The sequence below is a fragment of the Bacillus rossius genome, chromosome 8 (assembly GCF_032445375.1).
Source record: "Bacillus rossius redtenbacheri isolate Brsri chromosome 8, Brsri_v3, whole genome shotgun sequence".
Classification (NCBI taxonomy): Eukaryota; Metazoa; Arthropoda; class Insecta; order Phasmatodea; family Bacillidae; genus Bacillus; species Bacillus rossius.
Window position 1 is genome coordinate 44,751,942 of NC_086336.1, and position 13,957 is coordinate 44,765,898.

Consider the following 13,957-nt stretch of genomic DNA (forward strand, 5'->3'; position numbering starts at 1 on the left):
TTTAATTAACTTATGTCAAGTTTTTAAAACTGAATTTAAAAAAAATAAAGCAACAATATCAGGCTTCACATAACTTAAAATTCTTTTACAGTTTCCTGTGCAAACCGACCACATGAAACACATTTCTGTATAAATGTTAAGTACCTTGAATTTTTGCCACCGCATACGTTAATTTGATATTGGAATTGCCGTTATTTAATTGTAAACATGTACAAAATCTCACAATCTTGCACATTTTAAATTCTCTTTAAAACTTCATATTTTGTGAATCAATATATTTCATAGTTACCTCTTATGCAAAGGATCATACATCCAAGTTCGTAATTTTCCTTCGGAGGTTTTCGATGCCTACTTCAGTGAAACACCTTTACTGACAGTAAATTTTGATTGCAGCTTTGATGTTGCAAAAAAGCATTTCAATAAGTTCACTTTCATTCCTGTTGAATTCTCCGATGTCTACAAGTCCATTATGCGTATTAAGTCCCAAGCAGAAGGTGCTGATAGTGTCAGCATTTGGTTTGTCCTGAAAATCGTTCATTTCGTTCTTCCCACGATTACAGATATATTTAATCATTCATTTCAAACTAATTTGTTTCCCAGCACTATGAAAATTTGTCATAAAACATCTTGAAAAGATAAGGAATGATTCACAGCTAAATAATTTTCAGCCTGTCAGCATATTCCCTGCCTCGTCCAAGGCACTTGAATTTATAGCAAGTCAGAAAATTTCTAGGTTTTTACACAATAAATAGCTATCAATCGGGTTTTCGTAATTACCACAGCAACTACACACCCCCAATTAATATCACAGATGATGTAAATCTAGCCATGGATAACAAGTACGTAAAAATACTACCGCTGTTAAGATTTCAGCAACACATTTAACACTGTCAATCACAACATTCTTTTTGGATAAAATGAGGCATTATTTAATTTTTTCTGAAAGTGCAATGCAATGGCTGTGATCATATCCAAGTGGCAGCCAACAGTGTGTTGCAATGGACGGCAGTTGTTCCTAGTGGCGGTCAGTGGCTCAGGAGTGCCGCAGGACTCGGTTCTGAGCCTCTGCTCTTCTTCTGTTCATCAACGACTTGCCCACAATGTTGACCCAGTGCAGACACTACCTCCACGCTGACGAACCTGCAGATACACTAACCAGTCCCTGCGAACCTGCTACATGCTGCTATCAAGGACATCCACTTCAATCGAGAATATTTACATCGATGGTCATGGCTTTACGGTGGATTGTTAGTGGGCGCCACCACGTGGTACGGCACGTGGACCCGGTGAGACTCCTAACTCAGGGCGTGACGTCGCCCATGTGAGACGTGATATCCCCCCTTGAAAACATCTAGCACTAATTCCTGCCCGCTCTCAGCGTCGGGCACGCTTTTCCCTACGAAGTGGGCTCTCAGGCGTCCCACACGCCGTCACTCTCCACGTGGTCACACAGATTGAAAATAAAAGAATAATACGTGAAATTCACACACCTGATTTATTCCGCTAATTCCGCTCACACACGTACACGGTTGAAACTATACAAAACGCCCGCGGCACGAATCGGTTTATAGGTGATGCGCCACCACGTGGTCACATGTTGAATTACGTAGTACAAGATAAAAGACCAAGACTGGCCGCAAATTAATTAATAAAGCAGTCCCCGACCGAGAGCTGCTCCGAGGACTAAAAGAAAGCGATCGAGATGAAATTAAAGTTAACAGAATTACTTGGCAGAGAATACAAGCGGTGAGGTCCCCGGAGTGCTGATGCGTCTGCTCTCGGTCGTTGATGGCGGAAGACTGGGCTGAGATCATGGCTCGCTCGACTAACCTGGCGTCCTCCCGCCGAAACAATTACCGTTAAAAGATATTAGCGAATTCGTGCCACGGGTAATTAAATTAACATGACAATAAAGCGTTGAAAATTATGTAACAATTTTTGAATGAATTGAAAAGATTGTACAAATTATAATTATTAAGATTTAAATTTAATCATTGTCTGGCTTCGGGTTTCCTCGGGAATGTCCGGAAACGCTATGATATTTTAATATATAAGTTAAAAAATAAAAGTACATAAAACCCTCCCGGCCGATCTGCCGTCACGTTGCACTTAGGGAATATAAAAACAAACAACACAATTACATATACTTATGTTTTTAGGGGTACGGCGCACTGGCTCGACAGCGCCCTCTTGCCGGGCGAGCACACACGCACGCACACGTACGCACGGGTAGGCGGGAGGTTTGAATGGAGGGTGGATGGTGTTTGGGCGGTGGCATATCGGACTTACAGGGGGCCGTAGGCCCGGACGATGTCAATGTGGTGAATCACAACAGATGAATTGGCGTATCGGCATATTGGCAAAATTTTGTGAATCTTTACAGCTCTATTTACAATCTTGTGCTTTAGTTCACCATTCTCAATAGCTAATCTTATTAATATGGATTGATATTAAGATTCATTTATCTTACTGATACATATGTGGCGGTCAACATTTTGCTCAAATTTAATTGGAGTTTGACATGGAGACATTTGCATTCTGAAAATTGATGTATTTTACTCCTAATAGAAATAAATTCAAATTTAAAGTGAGTTTTAGATTACTTACATCTGTTGAAAAACAGTGCTGCCATCTGACCCTGTAAAAAGTAAAAAATGTTTACTAGCCAAATGAACATGTTTCAATTCCATTCGTAAGGACAAAATACAATGAAATGTTACAATAATCATCACTAAAAATATAAACAAAAACATGAAATATTTCTCAACACAGTATTTCAGGTGTAACAATTAAGGTGTTCTTCAATCTATTCAGTTTTTTTTTCTGTTTTGACAAACCTACATGTTGGTTGCACATTTTGTTCACTTATTAAAGCTGGAAATTACAAACTCCAATATTCATGCAAACTTTCACACTATCTCTCAAGAGAAAATTCTTAAAAACACATGTGTATATCATATTAGTATGATAATAAAAGCATAGTAGTGCAAACTAAAGATAACTATCAAATTTTTCTCTTCAGAAAATAGTTAACTGTACAAAAACAGTAGGCAAAAAAATTTTTTTTTTGTTTAACCAACTACCATATTTTCTGGTGTATTAACCCAGATAAGACTGGCGTCCTTTGTGTAGAACACGTGTACTTAAGTTATTGATATATTTTTCCTTTTTGTTCTGTTTATTATTTTGGTGTTGAAATAAATTCTCTGTCATCCTTAATGTTTCTAGTTGTTGCATTAATTTATTTGCCTAGCAATATCCAATACACGTATATTTGAAGGTGAATGATATCATCAATGATAATTTAGTTGGAAAATTTTACATTTAACAATGCGAATGACGTTATAGTTTCTCTGTATCCGTTTGGAATTTTATGTGGTTCTCAGAATAAGTGAAGTATGTATCAATTTATATTATGTATTTATTATTACACTAAAAAAATATTTCTTATCAAATTTATGGAAACTTTTACTTCAGTGTACTAAATATAGGACGCCAGTCCATCAGGGTAATATTACATGGCACAACAATGTTGTTTATTTTTATAAGAAAGCAAGTGTCTGGCATTTTTATATCTATATAAAATAAGAACCAAACTATTTTCCTTCTTTCAGTTCTTTTTTATTTGTGAATTCACCCCGTGTAACTTTTTTGTGGAGTGTCTACAAATGTTCACAGATGGCAGCACTGCCATTTACAGTGTTTCAGAAGTACACACAGAAGTGTGCTGCTCTTTTCTGTAGTGCTGCTTTTAGCTATCAATGGGAGCAAACTTTTACTTTATCTTGTTTTCTGTGATTATTTATTTATTTTAGAAGATTGTTAGAAAGAATCAACGATGGCTGAAGATCCATTCATAACATTTGAAAGGTATGTATTGTCACATTTCAAAATGGTATTACTTCGTTTACTTCAATGAACAAAATGACCGTATGTATCTGTGCAACACATAACTATGTATGTAAATAACTATTTATAAATATATAATTTATGTATAGGTTACAAAAAAATACAAACATATAAAATCATACACAGTTACTAATTATATATAAAAAAATTATTTATATGTGTCTTGCTGAAGAATAAATCTGTATATTGTATGTATAGATATATATATACCGTACACACTTCATAACTATGAATCATCAAATTCGCTTTCTTGTATGCAACTTTTCTAAACATGTTAATTATTTTTGGTAAAACATTGGTTTCATATAAAGTCTTGTTTTTTTTTTTTTTTTTGTTTCAGAGGATTCTCACTAAATGAGGCACTGGAAATGCTAGCAGCATCTGATACGGATGAAGAAACTGGAGAAATTGAAATCATTGCTCTTCCGCCTGCAACTGCATGTGATCCAGTAACAGACGAAGATTCCGGTGGAGAGGAAAATCCATTACTGGATAATCTCCCTGGTAGTCAGTTATGTTCGAATGTTGAGGTATCAGGTAAACAAATTTCACACAGTGTTTCCAAAAACCCTTCGAAGCAGAAGAAAAGTTATCACTGGTCAGAAGGCGATATTGTACAAGATGATTCAGAATGGCCATTGTTGCAGATGGCTAAAAACTCTCTTACACCTGAACAATTGTTTTATCTTTTTTTTGATGATGAAGTTGTTTCATTGATGACAACATATACTAACCAGTACGCAGCAAAGAAAAATCAGTCGGGTGACATAACTGAAACTGAAATGAGATGTTTTATTGCTGTTTTATTGCTGAGTGGTTATGTAGATCTTCCACGAAAGAATATGTTCTGGGAATGTAGTCCGGACACTCACAATCCATTGGTATCAAATGCTATTTCAAGAGATAGGTTCAAATTTATTATGGGGAACATACATGTCTGCAACAATGACAATATTGACAAAAGTGATAAATTTGCTAAAGTTCGTCCATTGTTTACAGAACTCAATAAACGTTTCCTTCTTCATACCCCTCATTGTGAAAACCACAGTATTGATGAGACCATGGTGCCATATTTTGGAAAACATGGATGCAAGCAGTTCATAAAAGGAAAGCCCATTCGCTATGGATATAAGTTGTGGACAGGTGCGACTAGCAGTGGCTACATTGTTTGGACAGACCCATACCAAGGTGCTAACACTGTCGCAGTTCCAGAATATAAAGACTTGGGTTTAGGTGCTAGTGTTGTCCTGCAGTATGTCGATGTACTATCAAACATTGGTCCTTTCAAATACCACGTGTTCACTGACAATTTCTTCACTTCCTTGCTATTACTTGCCAAACTTCGTGAAAGGAACATAAAAGGAACGGGCACCATAAGAGAAAATAGAGTAGGGGGCTGTCCTTTGACACGTTCTGAAGCACTCAAGAAAACTGCTCGAGGAACAAGTGAAACAAAAGTAGAGAAAACTAACAATATCGTCTTGACCAAGTGGAACGATAACAGTGTTGTGACTGTTGCTTCAAACAGTGTTCCAGCATCTCCAGTACACCATGTTAGCAGGTATTCTCAAAAGCAAAAAAAGAGGATCCGTATCACCCAACCACACAACATTCATGTTTACAACCAATACATGGGCGGTGTCGACAGAGCCGATCAGAACATTAGCTTGTACAGAACTTCAATTCGTGGCAAAAAGTGGTATTTCAGTTTGATAGCTCATTGCATCGATGTTGCTGAACAAAATGCCTGGCAACTTCATAGACAAAGCTACGGCGAACTGGACCACTTATCATTCCGTAGAAGACTGGCCATTTCAGTTCTCGAACAAAATGCCACTCCACGGAAGTCAAAGGGCAGACCATCAAAGAATGAGCATCAAGATTCAAGATTTGATAGAAAGGACCACTGGATTGTACCACAAGATAAGCAAACTCGCTGCAGAATGTGTCATGCGAAAACAACAACAAGATGTTTCAAATGTGATGTTGGCGTTCATGTGAAATGTTTCAAAGATTTTCACACAGTAAAATAAATAGTTTTGTCAAATTAGTATAAGTAAATAATATTGATAGTAAAATAAATAATTGACATTGATTGGACTGGTGTCCTATATATAGGACATTTTGTGTATTGATTGGACTGGCGTCCTAAATATAGTACTGCAGTTTTTGTGGCTTTGTGTTCGGAAAAAAATTGTTATATAGTATGAACATCATTTTTGTAGTGTATTGATCCCATTTTGAAGGAAAAAATGTTTTAAAAGAGAAAAAATTATCTCAGTCTTATCTGGGTTAAGAGCGTTCATCAGAGCAGCAAGTTCTCAGCTCACGCCTGCATTTGGGTGTGTGTGTGTGTGACCGCGAAGAGAGCAAAAGGAGGAGACAAAAAAAGTGTCGGTTATCGCTCTCGTACTGTCTTCTCCACACCATTCGGGAGGTGTTACCTTTCTTCCCCCCACCATGCGGGCCCCTTGTCAAGATAAACCCTTCCCAAGGCCACGGACGCACAACAACCGATGCGAGCCACAGCCACAGTGCTACGTATACGTATATATGTACACTCCAGCGATTCACTCATCCTATTTAGTCTTGTTTCATATTAATATATTATAATCACAAAAGTAAAAATGGTGTTATAATACATACCGCACTTTAACTTGAATACATTTCGAATAGTTGTAATGGGAAACTAGGAACTATGATAGAAAATTTTCCAAATTAGTTAATAATTTCTATAAGTGCAAATATTAATTTTTGACGTAACAACGTCTAATAAATCTATGAACGCCGGCTGCACGCACGAAAAAGGATGACTCATTATCCCGTTACGCTCATTGTACCTTTGCGCCGCATCTATCTCTCTTCCACTAGATTGGCCTATGAATCTACTATTATATTAAATAGGTTAAGGCGGGCTTTTCAAAAGTAGCTTTTAAATTTAGTACTTTAACTAAACTATTTTTTTATTAATTAATTAATCATTAGCTTTTAAATTTAGTACTTTAACTAAACTATTTTTGACGTGACGTCTAATACATCGAAGAACTCCGGCTGCACGCACAAAAAAAGTGTCCCGTTGCGCTCATTGTTCCGTTACGCTGTGTCCCGTTACGCTCTTTGTTCCGTTACACTGTGTTCCGTTACGCTGTCGGCCAGTGCAGTAATAATAGGCTATGTTACAATTGACTAAAAAATTATAGTGATTCATATAATTGGTAGATATTTGATTACAGTTTATTAATATGAAAACTTGTTCATAATTATATTTAAACTTTATAGCTAAACGCCAGTTTTTAAAATTAATTACAAGTCATCTACAGGTGAACTGTTTCGTCGACTGTTTATAAAGTGAAAAAAGTTAATGTGATTTTCAATGCTTATAACAACAATTTCGGCAATAAAGGTTAATTATTCTTGCATTTTAAAAATCTGATTACTAGTATAATTTCAAGTATTTATTCTTTTAATATTAAAATAAAAAAGATTAAATTTTATTCATAAAGTATGCAATCATTTCATCAATGTTTTGTTATGACGTCACGTTAAACTATCGTCCGAAAACCGACTTTACAGACAACCAAATTTTTTTATTAATTAATTTTTTGACGTAACAACGTCTAATAAATCGATGAACGCCGGCTGCACGCACGAAAAAGCATGACTCATTGTCCCGTTACGTTCATTCTACGCTTGTGCCGCATCTATCTTCCACTCGTTTGGCCTATGAATCTACTATTATATTAAATAGGTTAAGGCGGGCTTTTCGAAAGTAGCTTTTAAATTTAGTACTTTAACTAAACTATTTTTTATTAATTAATTTTTTTTTTCATTTTTACAAAATAAAGAGCAATAAACAAAAAGAAACATAAAAGAGAATTTTAAAAATATTTAGAAATTTTAATATCAAGTTGAACCGCCTAACCGACGTGCAAGGGAATATACTATTTTATGGAGCCAATTGAACATTCCAATTAAACAATCACTTTCATTCAAAAAGTTATAGTTAAAATAATCTGTTCGTTAAAGTAATAAAAATATTTGAATTAATGAGTGCAAATAAAAGTAAATTTATCAATTAAATTGTAGATTTCATTTTGTATCCATGCAAAATAGTGATAATTCAATAAAAATGATTCAATTTTATTCATAAAGTATGCAATCATTTCATAAATGTTTTGTTATGACGTCACGTTAAACTATCGTACGTAACCCGACTTTACAGACAACCAATTTTTTTTTGATGATCTTTAAATACTACGGACAAAATACGATAATCTAAACCCCCTCGTCAAAAGTCAAACATTCTCCATCTGTATATTTCTCTAATCTCTGGATGTGACACTGAATTTAACATGAAGTACATGTCGCCAAATTACAAGGTTCAGTTTCCTCTATGAGAAACAATGTAAAATCAAAGTCGGAGATATTAACATTCCAAATTAGTTTAAATTCATTTAATTTGCTTTATCTGGGATAATACAAACCAACTCTTGACTAGCATAATCAATTATAGAGAACTCAAAGTTAAATAAAACAAAATATAGCTGGTACAGGCTTGTCAGTTATGGTAAAGCACTTTACGATAAACTTTTCTAAATTGATGATAGTTATGGAAAATTACTTCACAATAATTGGTGCAGCAAATTGAATATTATAATATTGATGTTACATTAATTAATCAGGAATAAATCTACAGATCAGCACGTCGTTTGGATTACCTACTAATATTTCAAAGCACTTCACATACATATTTACACTGTCAATTAACAGTAACTCCATACCACTTTAATCGTTCTGTAGTTCCAAACATAAGTCAAAGGATATCGTGGTGTTATTCGTCCAACCATAACATATAGTCATGACACTCCATAAATGTCTTCATTGTCACGGCGTTTGTTGGTAGGTAGCAGTAGAAATAACCAGCAGATCCTTAGACATCAACTCTATATTCGGAGTTTGACTATCATCATGTATACCCAGGTTCTTCAAGGTATTATGAAATTTGAATTATGGGGTTCTTGATTTAGTTATCCCTCGTCCTGAAGTTCGTGGTCCAGCATAATAGTCGAAGCAAGATATTTCGCAGGACAATTATAAGTTCGTAGTTTTCACTCTAAGATACACGCTGAAGTCGCCAACAGTTCTTTTTTCAATCTCCGTAGTAGCTTAGTTCACATTTTATACGATTAAGTATATATGGATCACAATTTTAATAAATTATAATCACCGTACATAATACAGTCTTAGTGTATAAAATAACATTGATGTATTTACTTCTTTCAAAAAAGAACCAAATTTTTTGCGTTTCAAACAAACAATTTTGTTTCTCATATATAAATTAGTAATACCCAATTTCAGCCACAAGTACAAATAAAAAAATACGTAGTGTTGATAGCAACACAGTTCGCATTTCGTAAACAAAATGGCATTTAGTACGGAACTAAATGTCACTTGTAATACGCGTGGCACCCACGCACACAATTTTTATACATTATGTAATTAGTGCGTTAGTAACGAGCGATAGTCATTCCTGTGAGTTACCTCGACCTCGATTTCTCAGTTACTTCCACAACGATCACCAACAGAAGGACAATGAAAAACAAAAATTACATAAACTACAGCAACACAGAGATTGTTCTTGGTTTTCTGTTGTACAGCACAGACATTTTATCCAATGAAAACAATTTTAATTTACATAATTGCATGATTAAGTACCAGTACATAAGTTACAGTGGTTTTATTTTTATCAATGTAGGCTAACAAGAACACACGGCAAAGAACACTGGTCAAGATACAGTAACACAATCACATATACAACATATACACAATATAACAAACGACGTGAACATAAATAAGATACAGTAGTGTACATTTAAAGTTGATACAGTCCTACAAAGTACAAAAAAAAATAATAAGGAATAATGTGTTCCAGAATTTGAATGTAAAAGTTATTGTTCACATATTTGTCCAGTTAAAATTTAAATATTTTCTGTAACTTAAAAGTTACATAATTGCAATTGAACTAATTTCTGAACACAGGTTTTATTGCAAATGACCTTCTCAATTGTTGGTTTCAAATTAACTTCAGACTATAAAATACTTTAATGGTGTGAAGTTTTAAGCAAAATGTATCAATTCAAGCAATCAAAAAAAAATATGTATTGGCGAGTTAACTTCACAGGTTGAATAAATCAACTCTATATCTATAATCAAGTAGCAAATTTAGTTATAATCAATTTAATTACATTGACAATAAAATTCATAAAAACGAATGTCGGGTTTAACCTATAATTAATTTAGATAGTTATATAATTATTTTGACACGAACCATTATGAATCAGAGGACCTTTAAAATAAATAACATAAATTTAGTTATAATGGTAAAACTATCGTTTACCATTAAACTGTTGAACTCTAGAAATGGTTTTACAAAAAAATACTTTGTGGAATAAGTTTTTGGATATTCGTTGAAAATGAAGCGTCAACTTGTAGCAAAAATCAGTTCAAAATAATTAATTCGTGCAGAAATATGATGTAATTGATATAAATAATTAAGTACTTAATTTTTTTTTACACTGGTAGCAACCACCAAAATCATCAACACTATCTATGAATTAGAATTTTCGAAGTGCTAACAAATACGATATAGCTGTTTAGTACTTGGTCACCAAGTCTTGGTGCTACATCTAAACACATTTTTATGTATTCATTGGAGGATTGAAACTCTCTGTACACCCTAACAGCCAAAATTTAGACACTTAGTTATACCTTACAGTCTAACAACCAGTCATTGTGCGGCTTATTAATGCATTCAAAATTGCAATTAACTTTGAATAAACTTACTTACAACTTAATTAAGCTTATTTTCTTATATAGTTATCCTTTAAAACACATTAAATGATCAGAGTTAGGAAAATAGTACATTTACAAATTTACAACAAAAAAAATTTTCTTTTGGTTATTTACGAGGGTGGTAATACTTCCTGGTAATCTGAGCTTACGCAGCAATGCCGCGGCGCGCCGGGTCAGGTAGAAATCTATCTTCGTCTCCTCTTTGACGCTTCTTCGCATTCCAAGATAGGAACCGCGAGTATCTCTTGTTCCATTCTCACACATACACGGCAGTCCGGCGCGCCCAGCAGTATGCTATAAACGCATGCAGTGCCTTCGGTTTAGGAAGATTACTCGAGATTTGTCGCGGTGACAATGGGGGACAAAGCGACAAAGTTTCTGGCGAAGAAATACAGTTTTTGCCTATTAAAACAGAATGGAGATGTGCCTATATTTCTTGGCTACAACGTCGTTTGAAAATGGCTAAAAATGGCAATTACAGTATGCTTTTAAAGCAACTTTCAATTGATATTTTCAAAATGTTATGCATTTAAAATGTTCACCAACATTTAAATTCTTTTAATGCGTCAACAGAAATGCTAAACGTGTAAAAGTATAGTAGTAAAGTGTTTTCAGAATTTTCCCTTTTCTTCTGTTATTTTTCAGACAGCTCCAAGGATGAGCGACCAAAATCTCAAAAGGGTGTGCCACCGTTGGGTGATCAAAAATTCTATAAGTATTTTCAGAATTACTCTATGGAGTATATTTCCTAAAATGCCAATATCTATAATGTAAAATGTGGTCTAGTTGGGCGCCGTGAAAACTCTATAAAGTACTAGTGCTGTGATTGTGTATGTAGCACAACTACTAACCTCTACAGAATATTAACTAAAATATGTCTTGTTATGTTGATAGTGAAAATAAATTATTCTCAAGTTGTATGTACTGGTGTAGTTTGACTCAGTGTGAATAACAAACAATAAAATGTCGTATAATTCCTTAGCAGTATGTCTCCTTCTCTTTGGTGTAAGTATTCTGACCTTAAAACCAACAAATATAAGTAGTGTGTTTAAAAGCATTAACTTCTCTATGACTGCTGATCTCAGTGTAATAAAAACTAATTATTCTTTCAAGACAATCCAAGCTAAATATTTCTGTCTATCTGGTTTAACATACACATGATATGTAAGTATGGTTATCAATCGGAAAAATAAAATATAATGAAAATTTAACTTTTTACTAGGGTCAAAATCATGGTTGTATGGGTGACAATACTCTTTTGCAACATATCCAACTGTAACATGAACAGTGACAGAGTCAATGATTAGCAAGCAACATACAAATACCTTTGAGACAATTATTCATGTTTAAATAGGTTTTTCATTAAACAAAATTTCAATATCCGTTATACTTAAATGTCTTTCAGAACTAATTACGTTTTACGTAATTGTATCACTGAATAATAGTTTGGTTATCAGTCAATATTTTAAATATTATTGAAACACATTTTAACTGGCAAATTAGTCTTTTCTTTGTTTTTACTAGCTCAGTCTCTTTCGGTAGATCAAACTGTCTCAAGACTTCTGGACCTGGGGCTATTCTTTAAACATTCAAGACAATTAATGACTTTAACAGATTTTAACTTTGATATCGTACATATTACTGATCAAGGTCAGTTAACCAGGTCCAGTATGTACAAGCTACAAGTCTTTACGTAGTTAAGTAGTATTAAGTTGTTTTTGCGAGTTTCAAATTAGGTCTTGATCGTAAACATCATAGTTTAAGATATCTTGCCATTAAAATAGGACAGGTAACTTCTCGCTGTTCTTGTTAATTCGGGGATGGGGCAAACAAACCTCGTCGCGTCGTTACAATACCAAGAGGCTGTGGAAAACTTCTCCGAACCCCTGTCTCTCCTCCGATGTTGCTGGTTAGATATCACTCTCCTCCGATGTCGCTGGTTGGGTCTCCGTCTCGATGCACCTCCTCTCGTGCTGCTGGTACTCCAGCAGGACTGGCGTCGGTCACCTGGAGTCGTCTAGAAGGATGATGTCCTCCGGTACACCGTCTACGATGCTGTCTACCGCTGTCGAACTCCTTCCATCTCGAAGATTGATAGTCCTTTTCTTCTTTTCTTCTTAATTCGTCGTTGATCCAGTTCTATTTATGCTGTTAGTCAAAACTTATCGTCGTCGTCGATTCTTTAGTAGAGCTTCGAACATCGGTAACTACCTCTTCTTCATTGTGTAGTTCCGGTATTTATTATAAAATCATCAATTTCACGTAGATTCTAGCTATTCAGTCGTCGTACCAATGTTTTACGTGATATTCTTACATTCATTTATGACTAAATCACGGAGCTCTTTCTCTCTAATCCTTCTCCCATGATAGTAGAACAGAAACTCAAGTTCCAATTTGTTTCAAACCGTCAAAGCTTTCTCTATTGAACACTCTCCGAAATCACACTGGAAATACTAAATTCTTTAAATAAAATATATGCGCAGTCGAGCGTCCAATAACATATACTCTTTCCTCAGTAATGACCCAAAAACAATATTAAAAGGTGTAAGCTCATTTCCTATTCGTCGCCGTTTAACAAATGTTTGCAAAGACATTTCATAAAATTATTACTTAGATAAAACATGAAAATACTTAAAGAGTAAAACCAAATTGACCTGACCATAGAGATACAATACTGGTAAATATAATTCATAACAGGACTAAGACAAAGTCATAGAGGTAAGAAGTAAAATAATAAACATAAAATTCATTTCTATTGAGGGCTTCTCAAATACCTCTATAGAATAGTCCCCTTCAGAAATGTGACTAACGAACTATACTCTGATATAGGTCTTAGGACCATTTCTCATCATACAAACATCTCATCTATATTCTAATTATTTGCAGAAAATTTACATTTCATATTATTGACCTTATTTACATACTTACTTGCAAACATAGAGTATTGTCACCGATATATGTCTTCAAACGGACATATGTGTAACAGTGTATACTATTCTACAGGAGTGTAATATTTCCTCAACTGCGTTATATTATAGTGTCCTATTACTTGTTTCGTGTTAATGTCAGACAGTTCGTAACAGTTACTTCTAATAATCTTCGTGATCATATATGGTCCATCGAAGAGTAGAAATAGCTCCTTAGTGACGTACTTCCAAAATTGGCTTACTGGATTCATTCTCTTGAGTACTAAATC

The 13,957-nt window shown here is 34.5% G+C and overlaps 1 protein-coding gene across 2 annotated transcripts in view; it reads right to left on the minus strand.

The window, feature by feature from the left end:
• Positions 1-13,957, minus strand: part of LOC134534829 (transmembrane protein 104 homolog) — a 52,075-nt gene that overhangs the window by 24,206 nt on the left and 13,912 nt on the right. For both annotated transcript variants that reach the window (XM_063373453.1, XM_063373452.1), the window contains exon 6: positions 2,608-2,638. In XM_063373453.1, coding sequence (XP_063229523.1) covers positions 2,608-2,638 — 31 coding nt within the window. The remainder of the gene's footprint in view (positions 1-2,607; positions 2,639-13,957) is intronic.